Genomic DNA, 18,157 nt, shown 5'->3' with positions numbered 1-18,157 from the left:
GTGGACATTTTTGTCGTCATTAGCTAAGAACCCTTTTCTGGACAGGGGTCATGGCCATGGTGGCTTGTGGTGGACATTTTTGTCGTCATTAGCTAAGAACCCTTTTCTGGACAGGGGTCATCGCCATGGTGGCTTGTGGTGGACATTTTTGTTAAAATGTAATTATTGCCACTCACACAATATCACCAGAAACACCTAAAGAGCTAGCCCTGAATCACCATAACAGGCCTGTAACTCTGAGAGTGTTCAAATGGGTCCATTTGGTTCCATTTGTACACTACTAGTATTAGAGTAATAATAATGGTCATTTTTAGATACTATACAATACTGACACAAATTGTGTCAGAAGGGTCAAAGGCCATCGGGCTCACCTAAACCAATTGGGCTCATCCTGCAATCTGCCTATTACTAGGTTATGAGCTCAGTGGCCTTGTGGTTAGAGTGTCCGCCCTGAGACTGGGAGGTCGGGGGTTCGATCCCCGGCCGGGTCATACCAAAGACTCTAAAAAATGGGACCCAGTGCCTCCCTGCTTGACACTCAGCATCAAGGGTTGGATTGGGGGTGGGAAGTGAGGACGCTGGCGTCGACTGTTTGCCGCTTCACCTCCCAATGTATGAATGAATGAACCATTGTAAGGCGCTTTGAGTAGGCACGTAGTGCATAGAAAAGCGCCATAAAAATGCTATTCATTATGAGATATCGTGTAATGCAAGGTTGATATTTTGGCCTGAGGGTGGGGGTGGTGCTAGGGTGGGTCAGGGGTCACCAGAATCTGTAGGGTTCTGTTCTGAGGTCTGTCACGTGTTCTTCTGTCTCACCTGTACTCTCCAAACGTCCCATCGTCCTCCTTCATGGGCTGGACCTCTGGGTCTTGGTGAGCATCTTCTTTCTCTTTTACTGGAGAGTAGAGGATGGACGTTAGCATACAGTTAGCCTGGAACTCACCTACGCTTTCTATGGCATAGGCAGCTCCCGGCAGGATCCGCCGGCAGAAACTGTGCGCAGCTGCTGGACATAATTAATTAGAGCGACAGAGAGAGAGAGGAGTGTGTGTGTGTACAGGTGTGCGTGTGTGCGTCAAAATTGTTGCCTGAGGCCGAATCTGGGAACGCCTTCTAGGGCCTGACCTAAGGTTTCTGAAAACCTTCAAATTCTGATGATTTCTTTTTAAATAGTTATGTTGCTACATGTATAGCAATAGCTGATGAGACACAGAGAGCGCGCCGGCATCAAGGATAGAACAACGTATACGTTGCACCAGGCATCAATGGGTTAACAAAGGTGCAGACGATCAGAAATCAGCAGAGAGATCGACGTTTGCGCTACTCTATGCCGTATTGAAGTGGATCCAGACTTTTTTTTCTCCCTGGAAATAAAAACGTCTGGGTTTCCGAGGCTAGCGTATAGTATAGTATGTTCATAACCACTTCAAGGGCATTGAAACCATAGGCTTGATTGTGTGGTGTGCTTTTTACATCAGGTTTAAAATAAATAAATAAAATAAAATAAATAAAACTGACCATAATGGTACAACTATAACACAGCGGCAGCCAGTGTTACTTTTGTCAATTAAAACTACGTGTGAAACCAAGAGTAAAATCAGCCATTACGATGCCATAACGGCTCCTGTAGATTTAGTCATGCAATAATGTTGTAATCACGTTTTATACTAGTGGTATATTATGTAAGGTGCTTGTGTGGATACAAATAATCGGCACTTTGGCTACTTTGTGTGGCCACTCTTTTGTCTTGTTAATGATGATGTTTCTGCCGTGAGGTGGCACCACTACTAAGACTGTGCGCGTTTAGCATCCTCCTGCACAGTGCTTGTGTGGATACTGGCAATTTAATAACACAGCACTGGTAACAACAGACAGATCACATGAGGTTTAACGCTAAAAAGGTCTACTTATGTGCATGCATGTGTGTGTCCGATCCAGGTGTGTGTGTGTGTGTGTGTGTGTGTGTGTGTGTGTGTGTGTGTGTGCGTGTGTGTGTGTGTGTGTGTGTGTGCGTGCATGTCACCTGGGTATTTCCCCCCTTTATTCCTCTTGATGAAGCAGACAATGAGGAGAACCAGAATGAGGAGGGCAATGGCACACATCAGACCAATGAACCAGCCCTGTGTGGCTATGTCTACCTGACGACTGGCTGCAGCTAGAGAGACACAGAGGGAGAGAGAGACACAGAGGGACACAGAGACACAGAGGGAGAGAGAGAAGGGGAAAGTGTTACACAGAGACACAGAGACACAGAGACACAGAGGGAGAGAGAGACACAGAGGGACACAGAGACACAGAGGGAGAGAGAGAAGGGGAAAGTGTTACACAGAGACACATAGGGAGAGAGAGAAGGGGAAAGTGTTATTCCAGCTGTGAAAACAGAGGAAGGATTGGGACACGTATACTGTATAAGATGAGTCTGGAGTCTGTGTAGAGGAGACAACAAATTAATCTCTGGATGAAGTGCTGAAATGGGAATTAAAACAAGATGACATGCGATGGCTCCCTGAGTATTGAATTCATTGTTTTTGTCAAATTAAACAATCAATGGGGGGGGAAAAAATAGCAGATGATTTCACTAGCATGGCTACAGTACTTTACAATGGCTTTATTCACGGCATATTGACCTGTGTATTTATAATGTGTGTAATAATAATAATAATAGTTTTTATTTACAGATCACTTACAGGTCACAAAGTGGCTTACAATATTGGACAGCAACAGAACACATGGAAGTGCATGATGCAACAATTAAAATAGCACCACAATTGTATTCTATTACCTGTACATTTAATACATTATTACTTCTTCAAAGGTTACAGTGGCAATCCAGTTATTACAAATCAAAAGCAAATCTATTAGGATGTGGTGCCACCATTGTGTGCATGGATAGATCAGGCAGCTTCATTACAACTGTGTTACTGTTTACCTGATTTTAACAGCTGGAGTCATACATAATACTGAGGTACTCAGCCAAAGCCATGTGTGGTTATATTGCACTTGAAAGTGTGCACACTGGATAGTGTCTTGCTCTAACCATATTTATTTTAACCTGTCACTGACCAGTTTGTACTGCAAACTGGTCAGTGGATGTTCCAGTGGATGTGCAAGCTTTTTGTTTTCTTTTAAAGGTTTTATGACATTCATTTTCATTTATTTTTTATTTTATTTTAGGTTTTATGACCTCAATTACACCCAAAAAACCTGAACTTTGAACATTCAGTGGATTTTCTGTGGTCTGAAGTTTTCTTTGGGGTTTTTTGGGCCTTTTGAGCTACAATGAAAACAGGCAACACAGTGAAACAGTGACATCTGCTGGCAAATCCCATTGACATATATGGGATTTGCAGTAAGTGATGTCACTTACTGCCGGCAAATCAGAGCACCTGTTTGAGCCAGAAAACCCCAGATCACAGAAAATCTACTGAATGTTAAAAGTTCATGTTTTTTGGGTGCAATTGAGATTAGAAAACCTAAAAAAAAAGAACAATTCCAAAACCTTTTTTTTAATGTCACAATCCCTTTAAATTGCACTTGTACGTATATAAGCACAAGTGAGAATGTCTCCGAAGGTGTACTTGCTGTACAACAACTTCATCAAGTTCACATGTCAAGGTCAAACGTAGGCGCCAGGCCACGACACCACAAAGGACCATTGTAAAATACAGCACTGGCGAACTAGTGGTTTCGATCATGGGAGGTGGAGTAAAGTATGGAGGGATGTGGAGGGTGACAACAACGCAGGCAAATAAAAACAAACAACTCTCTACCGGGAGGCATGCTGCCTCACCTGGCACCGTAAGCTGCACCTCGTCTGTCCTGTGGACCACGGGGTCGGCCTGGTCGCTAGCGACCACGCGCACCCTATAAGAGGTCCCCGGCTTTAAGCCCTTTATGGTGTGTGTGTGAGAGCCGTTTACCAGCTCCTTCTTCCAGTCCTCTTTACCTGGAACGGGGGAGGAGGGGTGTGGTTTTTAGGAGGCACAGGTTATCTGTCATTTGTTAATTAATTAATGTGCAAAAGAAGTGTGCGCTTATCTTTACACTTACAGTACAACATTAAAGACAAGCTGAAGTAAAAAATATATTTTGACCCTTTTCATACTTAAATATAAATGAAAAATAAATAAACTACATATTTGTGTATTTCTTTACCAAACGTCCAATACTGATTATTTACCGTCAAACAGGGTACAACGAATCGGGTAACAACTAATTTCAAATCAATAAATCATGACATCCATCTGTAAATCAATCAATCTTCCACACAGATTGGTTATGCTAGACCCCATAATATAAAAATATATATATTTCAGCCTGTCTTCAATACGTTCAATTATACAAATGCCAGCCATGGATAAAGTCACATGAGCATGCATTTCTATTTTGTATTTCATTTTTTGGTGACCTTGCAAAGACCAAAGTAAAGCCTTACTGTTGTCTACAATATATTCCACAAATACATTCTTATGGTGTCCAAAGTATTCCCACGTGATGCCTATGCCGTCCTCGAACACGGACGTGTTAACGGTCCCAAACACAGGGCCTGCAGGACGCACTGACCACATGGGAGAGAACACAGGAAGGCTTTTATTTCAGAATAGTTCAAAATGTTTGTAAAAACATTTCAATGACTCATCTTCACTACTATCCTGTAAGCATTGTCCCAATACTTTGCCCGTAATATAGGCTACCTTTTATAGAGCATCGAAGTCTGACGTCACTTTCAGTAGAGGGCGTCAGTCCCCAGGTTCATGTATTTGTTTAGTTGCATTGAAATCGCCATAGGAGGATTTTTAGATTGCTTCATATAAGAACTGTGTTTGAAAAATAAACATGTCACCCCGGCCGCTTCACTCATATGGATATGAAGAATCAACTGACTGAGAGAAAACGCTAATGTTACTGCTACTGAATTAGTTACATTTTCGCTAGAAGCAGTCTGTATCATATAATGAGTGACTGACTGTTGCAAACGATACAGAGACACCTCCCTGACAATAACGCCGAGACAGCTTGTTTATTTTTGGACCACAACGCTTATAGTAGACGATATTAAGATCACCCCATGTTATTCTCCATAGAGAAATTACTTTCCGCGAACCAGGGGAATCGAAGGGATGAGCGAGTTACGTCAGGACTTCGGTGCTCTATACCAGAAAACATGTAATGGTAGTTGTGGTGTCTGTGTCGCCCCATTTATCATATTGTAGCTCTATTAGAAGTAAATCCCATTTCTATTCATTAAATATGCTGCAAATAGTTACGAATTAGGTGTCTAAATGTCCACTAATGCAAATGGAAACCAATATATTCTCCTTTGTCAAAAACAAGAAACACCATTTTCATTCTTGGCTTGATAATCTAACTTGCATTATTTATGAGTCAAGGAATGTTTATTTTATTCACTTGTCAGAGGATTCTAAAATTCACCAGCTCAAGAATGGTTAACTGCCAAGTGCCAAGTGTTAAATATGTGCCAAGTGTTAAATGACTACTGTTCCAGAATGTACAGGACGATGCATACTGTACGATAAAAGTTAAACAAAACTTTCACTCCTGTCCAGCTGCAATGAGAGCACAAGACCACTGGGTAGTGTCAGAGCTTGCTTGCTACACATAGTAGTATAGTATATAAGACATGCAAACAAATTGTCAATCTTAATTATTTTAGTAAGTCTCGTAATAACACCAACTTGTTATGCAGTTTTCTCTAAACAAGCAATATTGTGCAATGAGGCAAATCAATCCGTCACTTACGTACAGGCATTCGACGTATGTGATATTTTTATGTTAAAACAAGTGTTAGCCATAGAAGTGTTCGTTCAGTATCTGGGTGGGGTCTCATTTCTCCAATAACTTTTCATTCCATTTCTCCAACAACTCTTAAGTTAACGGTTACAGTTTCAAATGTCATCCAATCAGGAGAGAGAAGTCATACAGATTACAGGATAAGTGAAATTGGAACTGGACCACTATCAAATTGAAGCTGATAAATTATCTTTGTGAGGTTCTCTTTCCCGATTGGATTACATTTGTATCCCGCCTGAACACAGGGCGACCTCCGTTACTGAACATAGCAATGGTTGATGAAAGGAATAAAGAGCTTTGACTTTGTAATATTCTTTTAAATGAGAAATATCACGTTAACAGCATTAACTTAAGGAAATGCTTGACAAAAATGTCCATGCACCGTGTAATCGTAATGATATAAGAATCTCATCACAAGTCGCCATTGTGTTCAAAGAAGTAGCCTTAATAATTGATTCTCAAAATGGGATCTTGGGACCCCCAGGGGTCCTTGATAGGGTTCCAGGAGGTCCCCAGGTCCATGGCCAATACCAAACTGGGGGTCCTTGAACTTAAAAAGTTTGAGAACTACCGTGCTAAATGCTAGACGTGACACCGCATGCTATATATAGCAGCGTAGGAATCAGAAGTAGAAACCTGGGTGGGTGGGGGCGGGTGGGTCAGTGGGGGAGGAGGAGGGGGTGTGTGTACTCTTGTGAGTCGGGGGGCGAGAAGGTGACGCTGTGACGGGGGAGGTTGGGTGAGTTGGGGGCTCAGTGAAGTCTGAAAGAACACAGAGAAGAGTGAGACAAGGCATGCACACACACACACACACACACACACACGCACGCACACATATACACGCATGCATACACGCACGCACACACATTTGTATTACTGTACCACATAGGAACATAGAGGACATCAACATTTTAGGATGGCAAAGAATGCCATTTCTTTTATTTTCTAACTGTAAAAGTCTGAAATAGCCAATCTGACTCATACTGTAACTGTACTAAACCATTAACAAACCCCATACGCCCTCACATACTATAGGTAGGACCACGGCCACGTCACTCAGGCCTCTTTTAGACGGCGACCATCTCCATATAACACGTCAAAGTCCCGTTGCGTTCTCATTTTTTTGGACCATTTACATGAGAACGCACACTTGAATGAACACGCTACAAAGTGCATGCATATATATGCCAGGTCGCTAGGTGGCGCGTGTCCTTGTGGGGTCCGTGTGACGCAGCGCTTATATAAACCATAGACATAAGTCACGCATGCGTAGAACTACTTCCGTTCTTCTTCTACACAGAAAGTAAACAAACGTCGCGTCCTCATCACACCTCCAGCAAACCGGACTATCCGACATGGTTGTCGTTGTTCGTTTCCCCTAGCAACTGACGCATGCCTATGACACCATGTAAAAACGTAGGACACGGGGCGAGCCGACCAGAGCTGACGTAAGCCATGATGTCACAAGTTTTGCGGATCCACCGTTTTGCCTGTTTATATGGAGACCATAGGAAACGGCGTTCTAAAAGATTTCCACTCTGGGAGGTGGTTTCACTTCGTTGCGTTTTCACCTCCTGTGAACACGGTTCTCGTCTAAATGACAGCAGCAAACGATACTTTATTTTGCCGTTTTTTATGAACACCATCCTCGTGTAAATAGCACCTCAGACATAACCATAAACAAACCACATATGCCCATACATAGGCATATACAGTATGGAGATGCGGCTGGAGTGCGGTGCCTACCACCGAGTTCAGATATGCGGTTGTCTAGAACCAATCCAACCAATAAGCCTATAATATAATATAGGCAGTCCAATACACAGGCATGTACTAATGACAGGATTCTCCTTATGGGCACACAAGGGACACAGTCAGACGGGTACAACGGGGGCTCTGACACTCAGACATAATGGGCCACATAGCGGCCATCACACCGGAGACGTACCTCTAACCCCCAAACCCCAGATCTGACCTCTAAATGTCTTCTCCTAAACCAAACCCCAACCTGAAACTTTTCATTATAGTAAACATAACTCTAAAAGTCTTTAATAAGCATAACAACAACCATTTATCTTGTTTGGAGCTGGAAAATTGTCCTCACAATGTCAAATTCTCAAATTCTACTGTACTTGTGCAGACATTGTAATACAAGTAATGTGTGCGCACGCACACACACACACACACACACACACACACCCTCACACACACACACGCACGCGTGCAGAGTACAACAACAGGGAGAGTAAGTTACATAATGTAGTTATGTAGTATATAAAGCTGCCATTTTGATAATATTTTATTGCATGCTGTGTTAATAAGTTGCTATAGTATTACTGCTGTGATTCAGAGTTGAGCGGAACACCTATGCAGTTGCGTCTTGCATTCCTTATGTGATCTAAACACAGTGGAAGCATTTAGCCTGCATCATTCCTCATCCTTCCTTGCTGTTCTCGCTCAGCTGTTGACAAGCTGAGTGACTTCATTAAATGAGGAAAAGTTTGAGTTGACAATTTTGGCCAGTGTAAAATATCAGGTATGCTTATAATGGCACGATGATATGGCAGGGCCATGTGTGTGCATTGGCTCTAACAGCCATACGATGTTTAACTTTATATGTAATCAGAAAAACAAAACAAAAACACAACAATGAACCAAATCTTTTCCTTCCACAACTGCATAGGAACCCAAACTAATGACAGTCAACTCTGAAGCAATGTTTGCATCATTTGGTTCCAGTCAAATCCTAGCTACCTCCAGGCTACAACCTACAGTAAATATCAGAAGTTCTACTTTATTGTACTGTAAATACGAAGAGTAATAAGTAAGAGTAATTAAGATGCTAATGTGTCCTGGTGATGGAATGTGTACTTCTTGTACCCATATTCATTTAACTCTTGACAATGTAAAAATGTACCCCTAATGGTCCATGCGAAACTATCGTCTACATATTTCCATATGGTTCCAATTAACCCATTCTGACCGGGCACCCATTTTGGTGTCGGCATCATGTTATGCTTTAGCTATTGAAAAATAGCAGATCTACAAGCTCATATCGCGCCACCGAGTGGCGCGATACGAGCTTGTAGGTCTGCTATTTTTGAAAAATCGAAGAGCGACTGACATTTCTAGAATCTGATCTCAGGTCAGAATGGGTTCATCAGACCAGTGTGTGTCCAGTGGAAAACCTGGTATGAATCTGATCTCAGGTCAGAATGGGTTAAATTAAATTAAATTATATTTTAGTATGTTCTATATTCTATTGTATTGTATTCCGAACTGTTGGACTGCCTCTGTAAGGGACTGGAACCAAAGCTTGCAGACAACCAAACCTGGGGAGATTCTCAGTTGTTTGAAGTGGTAAAGACTGAAAGCATGGCATGTACACTACAGTACAGTAGAGCTACAGTAGAGTCCTACGTTGAAGGCTAAATTCCAGTGTTAAGCCACTATATTGGGGGAGCGTCCTATTACAATAGGATACAAGCAATGGTTCTTGCAGATGCCATATGGAAGCATATTGTAGCTATACAGGTCGAAGTACTCACATTATACTTAAAAAAGGAAAGCTGTGTCTTGTTTGGGACAATACATTTTCCAGTTTCCAAAATAACACAGTATTGTACTACACAATATCCTTTCCATGCATTATGCCGGTAATTCATTCTGTGTTCCATGTCGTTTTCACAACATTAAAATGTAGGTTGTTAATTATAATGGTGTTGAATTGAAAGGTACCGGTAACTCAAAATGCACTTTTCCCAAGCGAGACACTGGTGTTGAGAATGTCACATCCCCTTTTTTAAGGTTTTATCAACTGTCAGCAATGCTAGCTAAGCTGGGAGAGATGGGAGATTTGGAACATGCGGTTTCCTCCAGGGGCTACCTTTACCTTTGCCCGTCTCTAGAGGGGGTTGTTGAATAAGAGCTTCAGGAAGGAGGCAAGGAAAAAAACAAGGGAGAGACAAGACAGCGTAAGAGGTTGAGTAGAGACATCAGGGATCTGACGCGTTTAGCTTTTGGGGAAGCTAAGTTTGCACCACCACAAACCAAGAGGAGAGTGAGTCAACTCAGACAGACACGTGACAGACGAACAGACAACAGTGTGTATTACAGTCATTGGGTACGAAAGACCCCATAAGCACATGCAGTGTTTTCATATTTCAATTATAAAAACGGATGCAGGTTTAGCTACAGTAAGTTTCACAAACCTTAAACAATTGAAAAAGATGCAAACGTCCATTGTATATTTAAAAGAAAATACTGTATATAACCAGTAAGACGCCTGGGGGCGAGAAGCGACCTCGCGCGCGTGCACTGACCATCTCTTGAGTGTACAGGGTGTGATGAGGTTAGATCAAGATATAGAATGTCAGAACAGGTCAGCTCCATATATGGAGATCTAAGGGTGGCAGTGGTGGCAGTGTATTGAATATACAGGGTTTGATGAGGGCCCAGGCAGGGGTAGGGCCAGGCCAAAATGTTCGGGCCTAAATTGAGAACTAGTTTTCGCCGGCTGCCGGGTGCGGCTGCACTAATAACTTGGAGCAGGCCCGTCTAGAGTTTAAATGGACAGGTATCAGTCAACAGGCCCGTCTAGAGTTTAAATGGACAGGTATCAGTCAACAGGCCCGTCTAGAGTTTAAATGGACAGGTATCAGTCAACAGGCCCGTCTAGAGTTTAAATGGACAGGTATCAGTCAACAGGCCCGTCTAGAGTTTAAATGGACAGGTATCAGTCAACAGGCCCGTCTAGAGTTTAAATGGACAGGTATCAGTCAACAGGCCCGTCTAGAGTTTAAATGGACAGGTATCAGTCAACAGGCCCGTCTAGAGTTTGAATGGACAGGTATCAGTCAACAGGCCCGTCTAGAGTTTAAATGCACAGGTATCAGTCAAAAGGGAGACATCGAAAAGGAAGGATGGATGGGGAACGATCAACATATGGATGTCAGAACAGGTTCATATACTAATATTGATGACATCAGGGATCTCCATATATGGGCTTAATTGTGACAGCGGGTAGCATTTTTTCACATGTCACGATGATGTCACGATGACCTGGGCACCTGGGGGCTTGCCTGGGGAGACCAGGGGACTGATGTCACGATGACCTGGGGGCTTGCCTGGGGTGAGCGACTGGGATTGTGAGTGAGGTGACAAAACGCTTTCATATAAGGTTTCATGTCGTTATCTGCGACCTCCGGTAATAAACAAATCTTTTGAAATATTCACACTTTTCTTGAATTCTGGGGGGGAAACTAAAAAACTGGAGTTTTACTTCCCTACATAATAACCAAATAAACTAAATATAATAAGGGTTTTACAGATTAAGAAGATACAGATACAGAAAGATACAGAAAGATACAGAAAGGTGGTTGACTGTAAATAATAATGAGCTTACTTGTGTCCATGATTGTGACTGCCTCTTCTGTGATGGCAGGGCCAGGGCCCTTGATTGTCTTTGCGGTGAAGTAGAACTTGTAGCGAGTACTGTTCCTGAGGTTCAGCAGGGTGATGGAGGTCGTGTTGGATGTGAAGCTCATCATCTCAACAGGTCCCAACTCATTGGTGCTGTTGACTAGAGGGAGAGGAGAGGAGAGGAGAGGAGAGGAGAGGAGAGGAGAGGAGAGGAGAGGAGAGGAGAGGAGAGGAGAGGAGAGGAGAGGAGAGGAGAGGAGAGGAGAGGAGAGGAGAGGAGAGGAGAGGAGAGGAGAGGAGAGGAGAGAAAGAGAAGAGAATGAATAAATCACTTCAGGGTGATTATGGCACATCTGCTCCGCGTTGGTGGCTAATCAATAAATACTAAATAGTACACAACCACTGTTCCTTGTAAGCAAAAAAAAATGGTTTAGCTCAGTACTAGATTATGTCTTAAGATGTGTCGATTCCTTTTTTACAGATGAGACTATTCCTCACATGTATGTGGCCACGTAACAACTTACAAGTCAACACAGAAACACAAGACATAGGCCTACCCAACACAACACAACACATACACAACACATACACATACACAACACAGACATAGGCCTACCCAACACAACACAACACATACACAACACATACACATACACAACACAGACATAGGCCTACCCAACACAACACAACACATACACAACACATACACAACACAACACAACACAACACATACACAACACATACACAACACAACACAACACAACACAAACACAACACAAACACAACACATGGCATTACAGGACTTTTTCAATTGAGCAGCACTGTCGATATTGCTTTTATTACCTGGTTGATATTTGAGTGTGTAGCCAGTAAGGCGTCCCGTGTTGTTGATTGGTGGACCCCATTCCAACGTCAGAGAGTCGACGTTGGGGTTGCTGACCTTGAAGAAGGACGGTGGCCCCGGAACTGTAAATACAAGAAACAAACCGTTTATTTACGGGAAAAAGCACTTTCTCCGATAATAACAGAAGCAGCATGGACAATGGCTGCCATCAGAGCTACAGAGAATACTGTACGTCAACATTAAAACATGTAAAGTATACTTTTATTCAGCATAATACAGATCGTATCAATATCAGATTTAAATGTGTACCTGTAGCATAACATTTAAACAGCATCAGCTACTACTGTACATTGTAAAATCACCTAATAATTGTACACTCCTATCACATTATTCTGTCCTGCGGTAACTCTGCAGTACACACCTCCCTCAGGCGTGTGAAAGTTATGGGCCGAGGTGGAGGGTCCCTCTCCCTTGCCGTTGAGGACCGTGATGGAGAGGCTGTAGACACTGTACGGGTGCAGGTCGGGCAGGCGGCCCTCGCTCCGGTTTCCGCTGAACGTCAGGAACTGTTTCGTCCTGGCCTCCGTTGGGGACTCCGTTTCCTCTAGGCCGCGTTCGCGCCAGTAGTACACCTTGGTGAGACAGACGTGCAGGAGTTACTACACGTCTCTCTTGCAGAGGCAACATGGAGGCAAGCTTTCCCCATATTCTTTGTGGAAGGGGGGCGTTCGGTAGGCCAATCAGACATTTGTTTTCTCATGCAAATAAAGCTCCCTTGGATTGAATTGATACGTCCCGGAAAAGACGCGCTGTGATTGGCCAGTAGTCACTTACTCAAGTGACAGCGACGCAGCATGCCTTCCGCATGACTGTAGCCAATGAGGCATCTATTTGTTTTTATAGCTATGGTTAAACAAAAATGAACAAATTCCAATGCATACACCTCCTGCCGTATGCAGTGTTCACTCCCTCACTCCACTCACTCCCCTCACTCCCCTCACTCCCCTCACTCCCTCACTCCACTCACTCCCCTCACTCCCCTCACTCACTCACTCACTCACTCACTCACTCACTCACTCACTCACTCACTCACTCACTCACTCACTCACTCACTACCTTATATCCCTGGAGTTTCCCCCTGACCGTGGAGGAAGGGACAGGATTCCAGGTCACCTCTGCCACAGTGCTGTTATGAACCATGACCTCTACACTCTCTGGAGCCAATGAAGGTACTGTGGGAGAAAGTGTGTGTGTGTGTGTGTGTGTGTGTGTGTGAGAAAGAGAGAGAGAGAGAGAGAGAGAGAGAGAGAGAGAGAGATGAGCATCAATGCTTTTTTCAAGTTAAATTAAGTTGTGTCCTCTCCTGGAGGCGAGGGGTGATTGTAATACCCAGGGTTTTAACCTGGATCTCCTGTGATCTATCGCTCAATCAAGGTACAGAGGAGATATATAGTGTTTGTAAGCTTCGGGCAGGGCTACTTGTCAACCAGTAGAGGTCCTACCAGAAACCAGGGGCTAACTTTCTCAAAGGAAGAGACGGGAGACCACCTCCAACCACTGCAGATGCTAGTTATTGTATTAACTCATTTATCGCCGACATCGCCTTTCGGCGCCTGTTTTCTAATGCACTCTGCGCCGAGATCACCTTTTGACGCCTTTTTTAATATCAATTGATTACAGTGATCATTTGTGTCCCAAAACGATATGATCCTAGCTTACAAAAAACACGTTTTGGGTGGATTAAATGACAATTTCTGCAGCCGTTGCATATCGGATTTTTACTTCCTGACTTGGGAGTTTCCGGCCAAAACGGCTTTCAATCTGAGAACCTCGACCATTGAGTTATAATGTGTGGGTCCACTAGATGGCGGTCGCCATACAGATTGGTTCATTTTATTCATTAACCTAAGTCCCACATTGCAGCTTTAACATGTTTTGTTAAACTATTACTAAACTACACATTTAAACTTTCCCCGCTAGTTTCTCAGAACTCACAGTCCTCTCCAGAATGTCCCAGCACCACCTCAGGCTCAGGGGCGCTGCCGTAGTCATTCAGCGCTTGAACTTTGACCTCGTAAGGTACATAGGTGGCCGTTCCGGACACCAGAAACTTGGAGGTGTTGGTCACAGTTATGGAGGACCAGTCCTGGTCCACATCCTTCTGTCTCCACTGGACCCGGTATTGAAGGCCTGGCCCGTTGGACTGCAGACCCGTCAATGGCTGTAAGAAACGAGAGTTACATTTTTGTTTTTATACTTGAGTCAGCCATTGATGAAAACACAGGCAACTTGGACTGATAGATATTAACCATCTAAGCCATAATATAGTATACACTATACAGTATTTTGTATACAAGAATAGGCAATCTACAAGCTCACAACACCTTGCGATGCGATGTGTTACGGCACTTTGACATGACACTACAAATTTAGGTTATGCCATGAAGGTTATGCCATTGGATGATTGGATTAATTCTCGAATCAGATTGATACATGACGTTGGGAACACAGATTGGTCACACAGATTGGTTTTCCCTTTCAATGTTGTATATAGATAAATACAAAAACAGATGAACAAATACAGATTAGATCTAATTAACGATGACGTAATTAAGCTGCATAGTTTGGTTTGAGTGGATGTGTTGGCAGTGTTGAATCGAGTCCACTGGACTGGAAAGCTGCCGGTTCTTTCCAGACCCGGTTCTGCTATGTAGAGGATCATGGCCCCGGTTCTGCTATGTAGAGGATCATGGCCAGAATGAGGGCCATTCCGTGACTTCAACTGATAATAATGACTGTTGAGCTGAGAAGATGCGTCAACTCCTATTTTACAGAGACTAGACACTAGGTGGTGCTAGAGCACCTGCCCTTTGCCCTCAGGACAGCAATGTGCCCTTTCGAAATAAATAAATAAATAAATATATTTTTATTTTTGTACAGTGTACACTGTACAGTATGTGAACCATGGTGACATTGATCAATTATTGATAAAAAAAAGCTTCTAATATATTATTTATGCCCCCAAATCTACAATCTCACACTATTAAAGGACCACTTCACCACTTTTCAACCTATCTTCATATAATAGGTCCTCACTAATGGCGGACCTATTATGGCGCAATTTTTTTCTACTCTGTCTGTGTCTCATAGGAGGGCTGTGGGCAATTCAGAAACCGTCTTCCAGTGACATCATCGATAGGGAAGACAAGCTAATAGAAACGGCAGGCTTTCTAGTCCTGAAAAGTTGCAATGCGAAAATGGAAGCCATCGTTCTCACGATAATGAAAATCTAAACATTTTTGTAAAAAAAATATTGTTTAAAAAATAATCTGCCTAATGATGATGTCACTGGAAGACTGTTTCTAAACTGCCCACAGCCCTCCTATGAGACACAGACTGAGTAGAAAGAAATCGTGCCATTTTATCATGATTATTAGTGAGGACCTATTATATGAAGATAGGTTGAAAAGTGGTGAAGTGGTCCTTTAAGGCAACCAGCCGGTTGCACGCGCTTGGACCACGCACCCTATTTTTATGGGGAAAGTATCTGCATTAATGGTGCCTATCTGCCAGGAAAACCATGTCATATACCAAAATTATAATTTGCTGAACTTCATCCAGTACAACTTTCCGCTGTACTGCTGCACTTGGTTAGAATATACCTTCCCATCGCCACGTTGGATTGAATTAGACCTATCATGTTATCTGTCGTATGTTCTGTTCTTAGGTCATTGTCTAGGATAGCTTACCATCCAGGAGATGATCAGGTTGTCTTTTCTTATAGGTCATTGTCTAGGATAGCTTACCATCCAGGAGATGATCAGGTTGTCTTTTCTTATAGGTCATTGTCTAGGATAGCTTACCATCCAGGAGATGATCAGGTTGTCTTTCTCTGTTCCCATTCCCTGGACATCTGAAGGGTTCTCATCCGGAGCTGAACAATGCAGAGTGAAACAATTATGTTTTTAGTTTTAGTTTTTACCATCACATCATCATGTCACACTTACAATATATATAATACCCAATATAATTCTATTGTATATTTAGTTATATGAATAGAATCCTATTGCATGATGCACTGCAGCGGACTTCATTATGCTCTTATAGAGGATAAGAATACTAGCACTGTATCCAATAGGATTCTTGTTTATTTTTATTCAGTTTCCCCCCAGCAGCACAGAACAACATGGACGTTTGGGCCCAGAGGCCTTCCTCAGTATAAACCTTGCGTGGTTTACGCTGAGGAAGTCCTCTGGGCCCAAACGTCCGTCTGGGGGAAACTGAATAGCGACCAGAATCCTATTGGATACAACGTGAGTGCTGGTATTCTTTTCTATAGACTGTGGGCTCCATTTTCTTATCCCTTAACTTCTTAGCCTAATTTTACTATTTTGAAAAAAACATTTTTGAATAGTTCAACTAGCCAATCTACATTGACACGTTGTGAACTTGTATACTGGTCATTTTAACTGTTAAAAATGTTTTGCAAAATAGAAAAGAAAGGCAGAGAAGTTTAGGGATAAGGGGTTTAGCGGTGACGTAAAATGGAGCCCTGTATCTTCCAGAACTGTGCACCCGATACACTATTTCTTTCTTCTTATAGAGCAGTGGTTCCCAAAGTGGGGTCCGGGGACCCCCAGGGGTCCTTGGGAGAGGTCCAGGGGGTCCCCAGCTAAATGATAGTTTGGAACCAAATGGGCCCTTATGGGTCTGTAACTCAGAGAGTGTACAGATGGAACCAAATGAACCCGTTAGGGTTCAGAGTTAAATTAACTTTGATTTTACAATATACATTGGAGTCCCAGATATAGAAATGACATTAAATGGGGAGTCCATAGCCTAATTCAGGTCAAACCTGGGGGTCCTTGAAATGAAAATCAGTGAAAATCACTGCCAGAGCCGTAAAGATCTTCTCTTATGGGGCTTCCTTGACATACATTTTCTAACCCATTCTGACCTGAGATCAGATTCATACGAGGTTTCCGCCGGACACACACTGGTCTGATGAACCCATTCTGACCTGAGATCAGATTCTAAAAATGTCAGTCGTTCTTCAATTTTTCAAAAAAAAGCAGACCTACAAGCTCATATCGCGCCACTCGGTGGCGCGATATGAGCTTGTAGATCTGCTATTTTTAAATAGCTAAAGCATAACATGATGCTGACACCAAAATGGGTGCCCGGTCAGAATGGGTTAATGGGGGTCCGCGGGGCTAATGAGTGTCAACTTGGAGGTCCTTGACATGAAAAAGGTTTGGGAACCACCGTTGTAGAGGCGAATACACTGTTCTGAACTGTACATATTCCATATGGATAACAGCATGGCCCTTACAATTTCCAATTTAGGCATTTAGCAGACGCTCTTAATCCAGAGCGACTTACAATAATCAAGAACAAAAGCATGGGAATACATCACAAAAGCATTTATCATAAAACATGCGTAAGCTAAGAAAGTAACAGTGGAATATCTATATTATGAGACTATACATATAAACTATATATATATACTACTATGCTATACATATGTACTATGGCGTGCTATGACTATATACAATGCAATTATAGTGCTGTCTACATAACATGCTATAAGTCTGTATCAGATGCTATCTAAGTCTACAGAAATGCTATCTAAGGGGGTAGGGTAAGTGCTATGGGCCATGATGGAGTCTGAAAAGGTGGGTTTTCAGACTACGGTGGAAGATTGGGAGTGATGCTGCAGTTCTGACTGCAATGGGAAGTGCATTCCACAGTTTTGGAGCCTTACGTGCAGGGTTGGTCCGGTACTGCTGGGAGGACTGACTGGGGTGGCTGAGGCCCACGTCGTTGACGGCCAGCACCCTGAAGGAGTAGTAGACGTAGGGAGACAGCTCCAGCTGGGCCGTGGCGCTGCTACCGGACGCCTCCGTCAGGTTGACCCAAACGCCCGGCTGGTGGAGCAGGTCCTCGTACTGGATCAGGAACTCTGTGGCGGGGCGGCGAGGTGAAAGACTCGTCGTTACCAGAAGTGGTGGTATTTGTACTTTACTTGAGTATTCCACTACGTCTCGGAGGCAAACTATGTTTATTATTCATTAAGCA

At 43.0% G+C, this 18,157-nt stretch overlaps 1 protein-coding gene across 1 annotated transcript in view; it reads right to left on the bottom strand.

Moving 5' to 3' along the window:
• The window catches only part of LOC310853612 (neuronal cell adhesion molecule-like), a 44,289-nt gene that overhangs the window by 7,269 nt on the left and 18,863 nt on the right, over positions 1–18,157 (bottom strand). Inside the window, exons 16-25 of the mRNA XM_083758004.1 lie at positions 17,844–18,041; positions 15,943–16,013; positions 14,075–14,300; positions 13,196–13,311; positions 12,501–12,711; positions 12,079–12,201; positions 11,219–11,395; positions 9,707–9,742; positions 2,027–2,158; positions 820–898 (exon numbers count right to left, since the gene is read on the bottom strand). Coding sequence (XP_083614130.1) covers positions 820–898; positions 2,027–2,158; positions 9,707–9,742; positions 11,219–11,395; positions 12,079–12,201; positions 12,501–12,711; positions 13,196–13,311; positions 14,075–14,300; positions 15,943–16,013; positions 17,844–18,041 — 1,369 coding nt within the window. The remainder of the gene's footprint in view (positions 1–819; positions 899–2,026; positions 2,159–9,706; positions 9,743–11,218; positions 11,396–12,078; positions 12,202–12,500; positions 12,712–13,195; positions 13,312–14,074; positions 14,301–15,942; positions 16,014–17,843; positions 18,042–18,157) is intronic.

This window comes from Protomyctophum parallelum (genome assembly GCF_964188405.1).
Source record: "Protomyctophum parallelum genome assembly, chromosome: 22".
In the NCBI taxonomy this organism is placed as follows: Eukaryota; Metazoa; Chordata; class Actinopteri; order Myctophiformes; family Myctophidae; genus Protomyctophum; species Protomyctophum parallelum.
The sequence above is the reverse complement of the archived record's forward strand: the minus strand, read 5'-3'. Positions and strand labels throughout refer to the sequence as shown.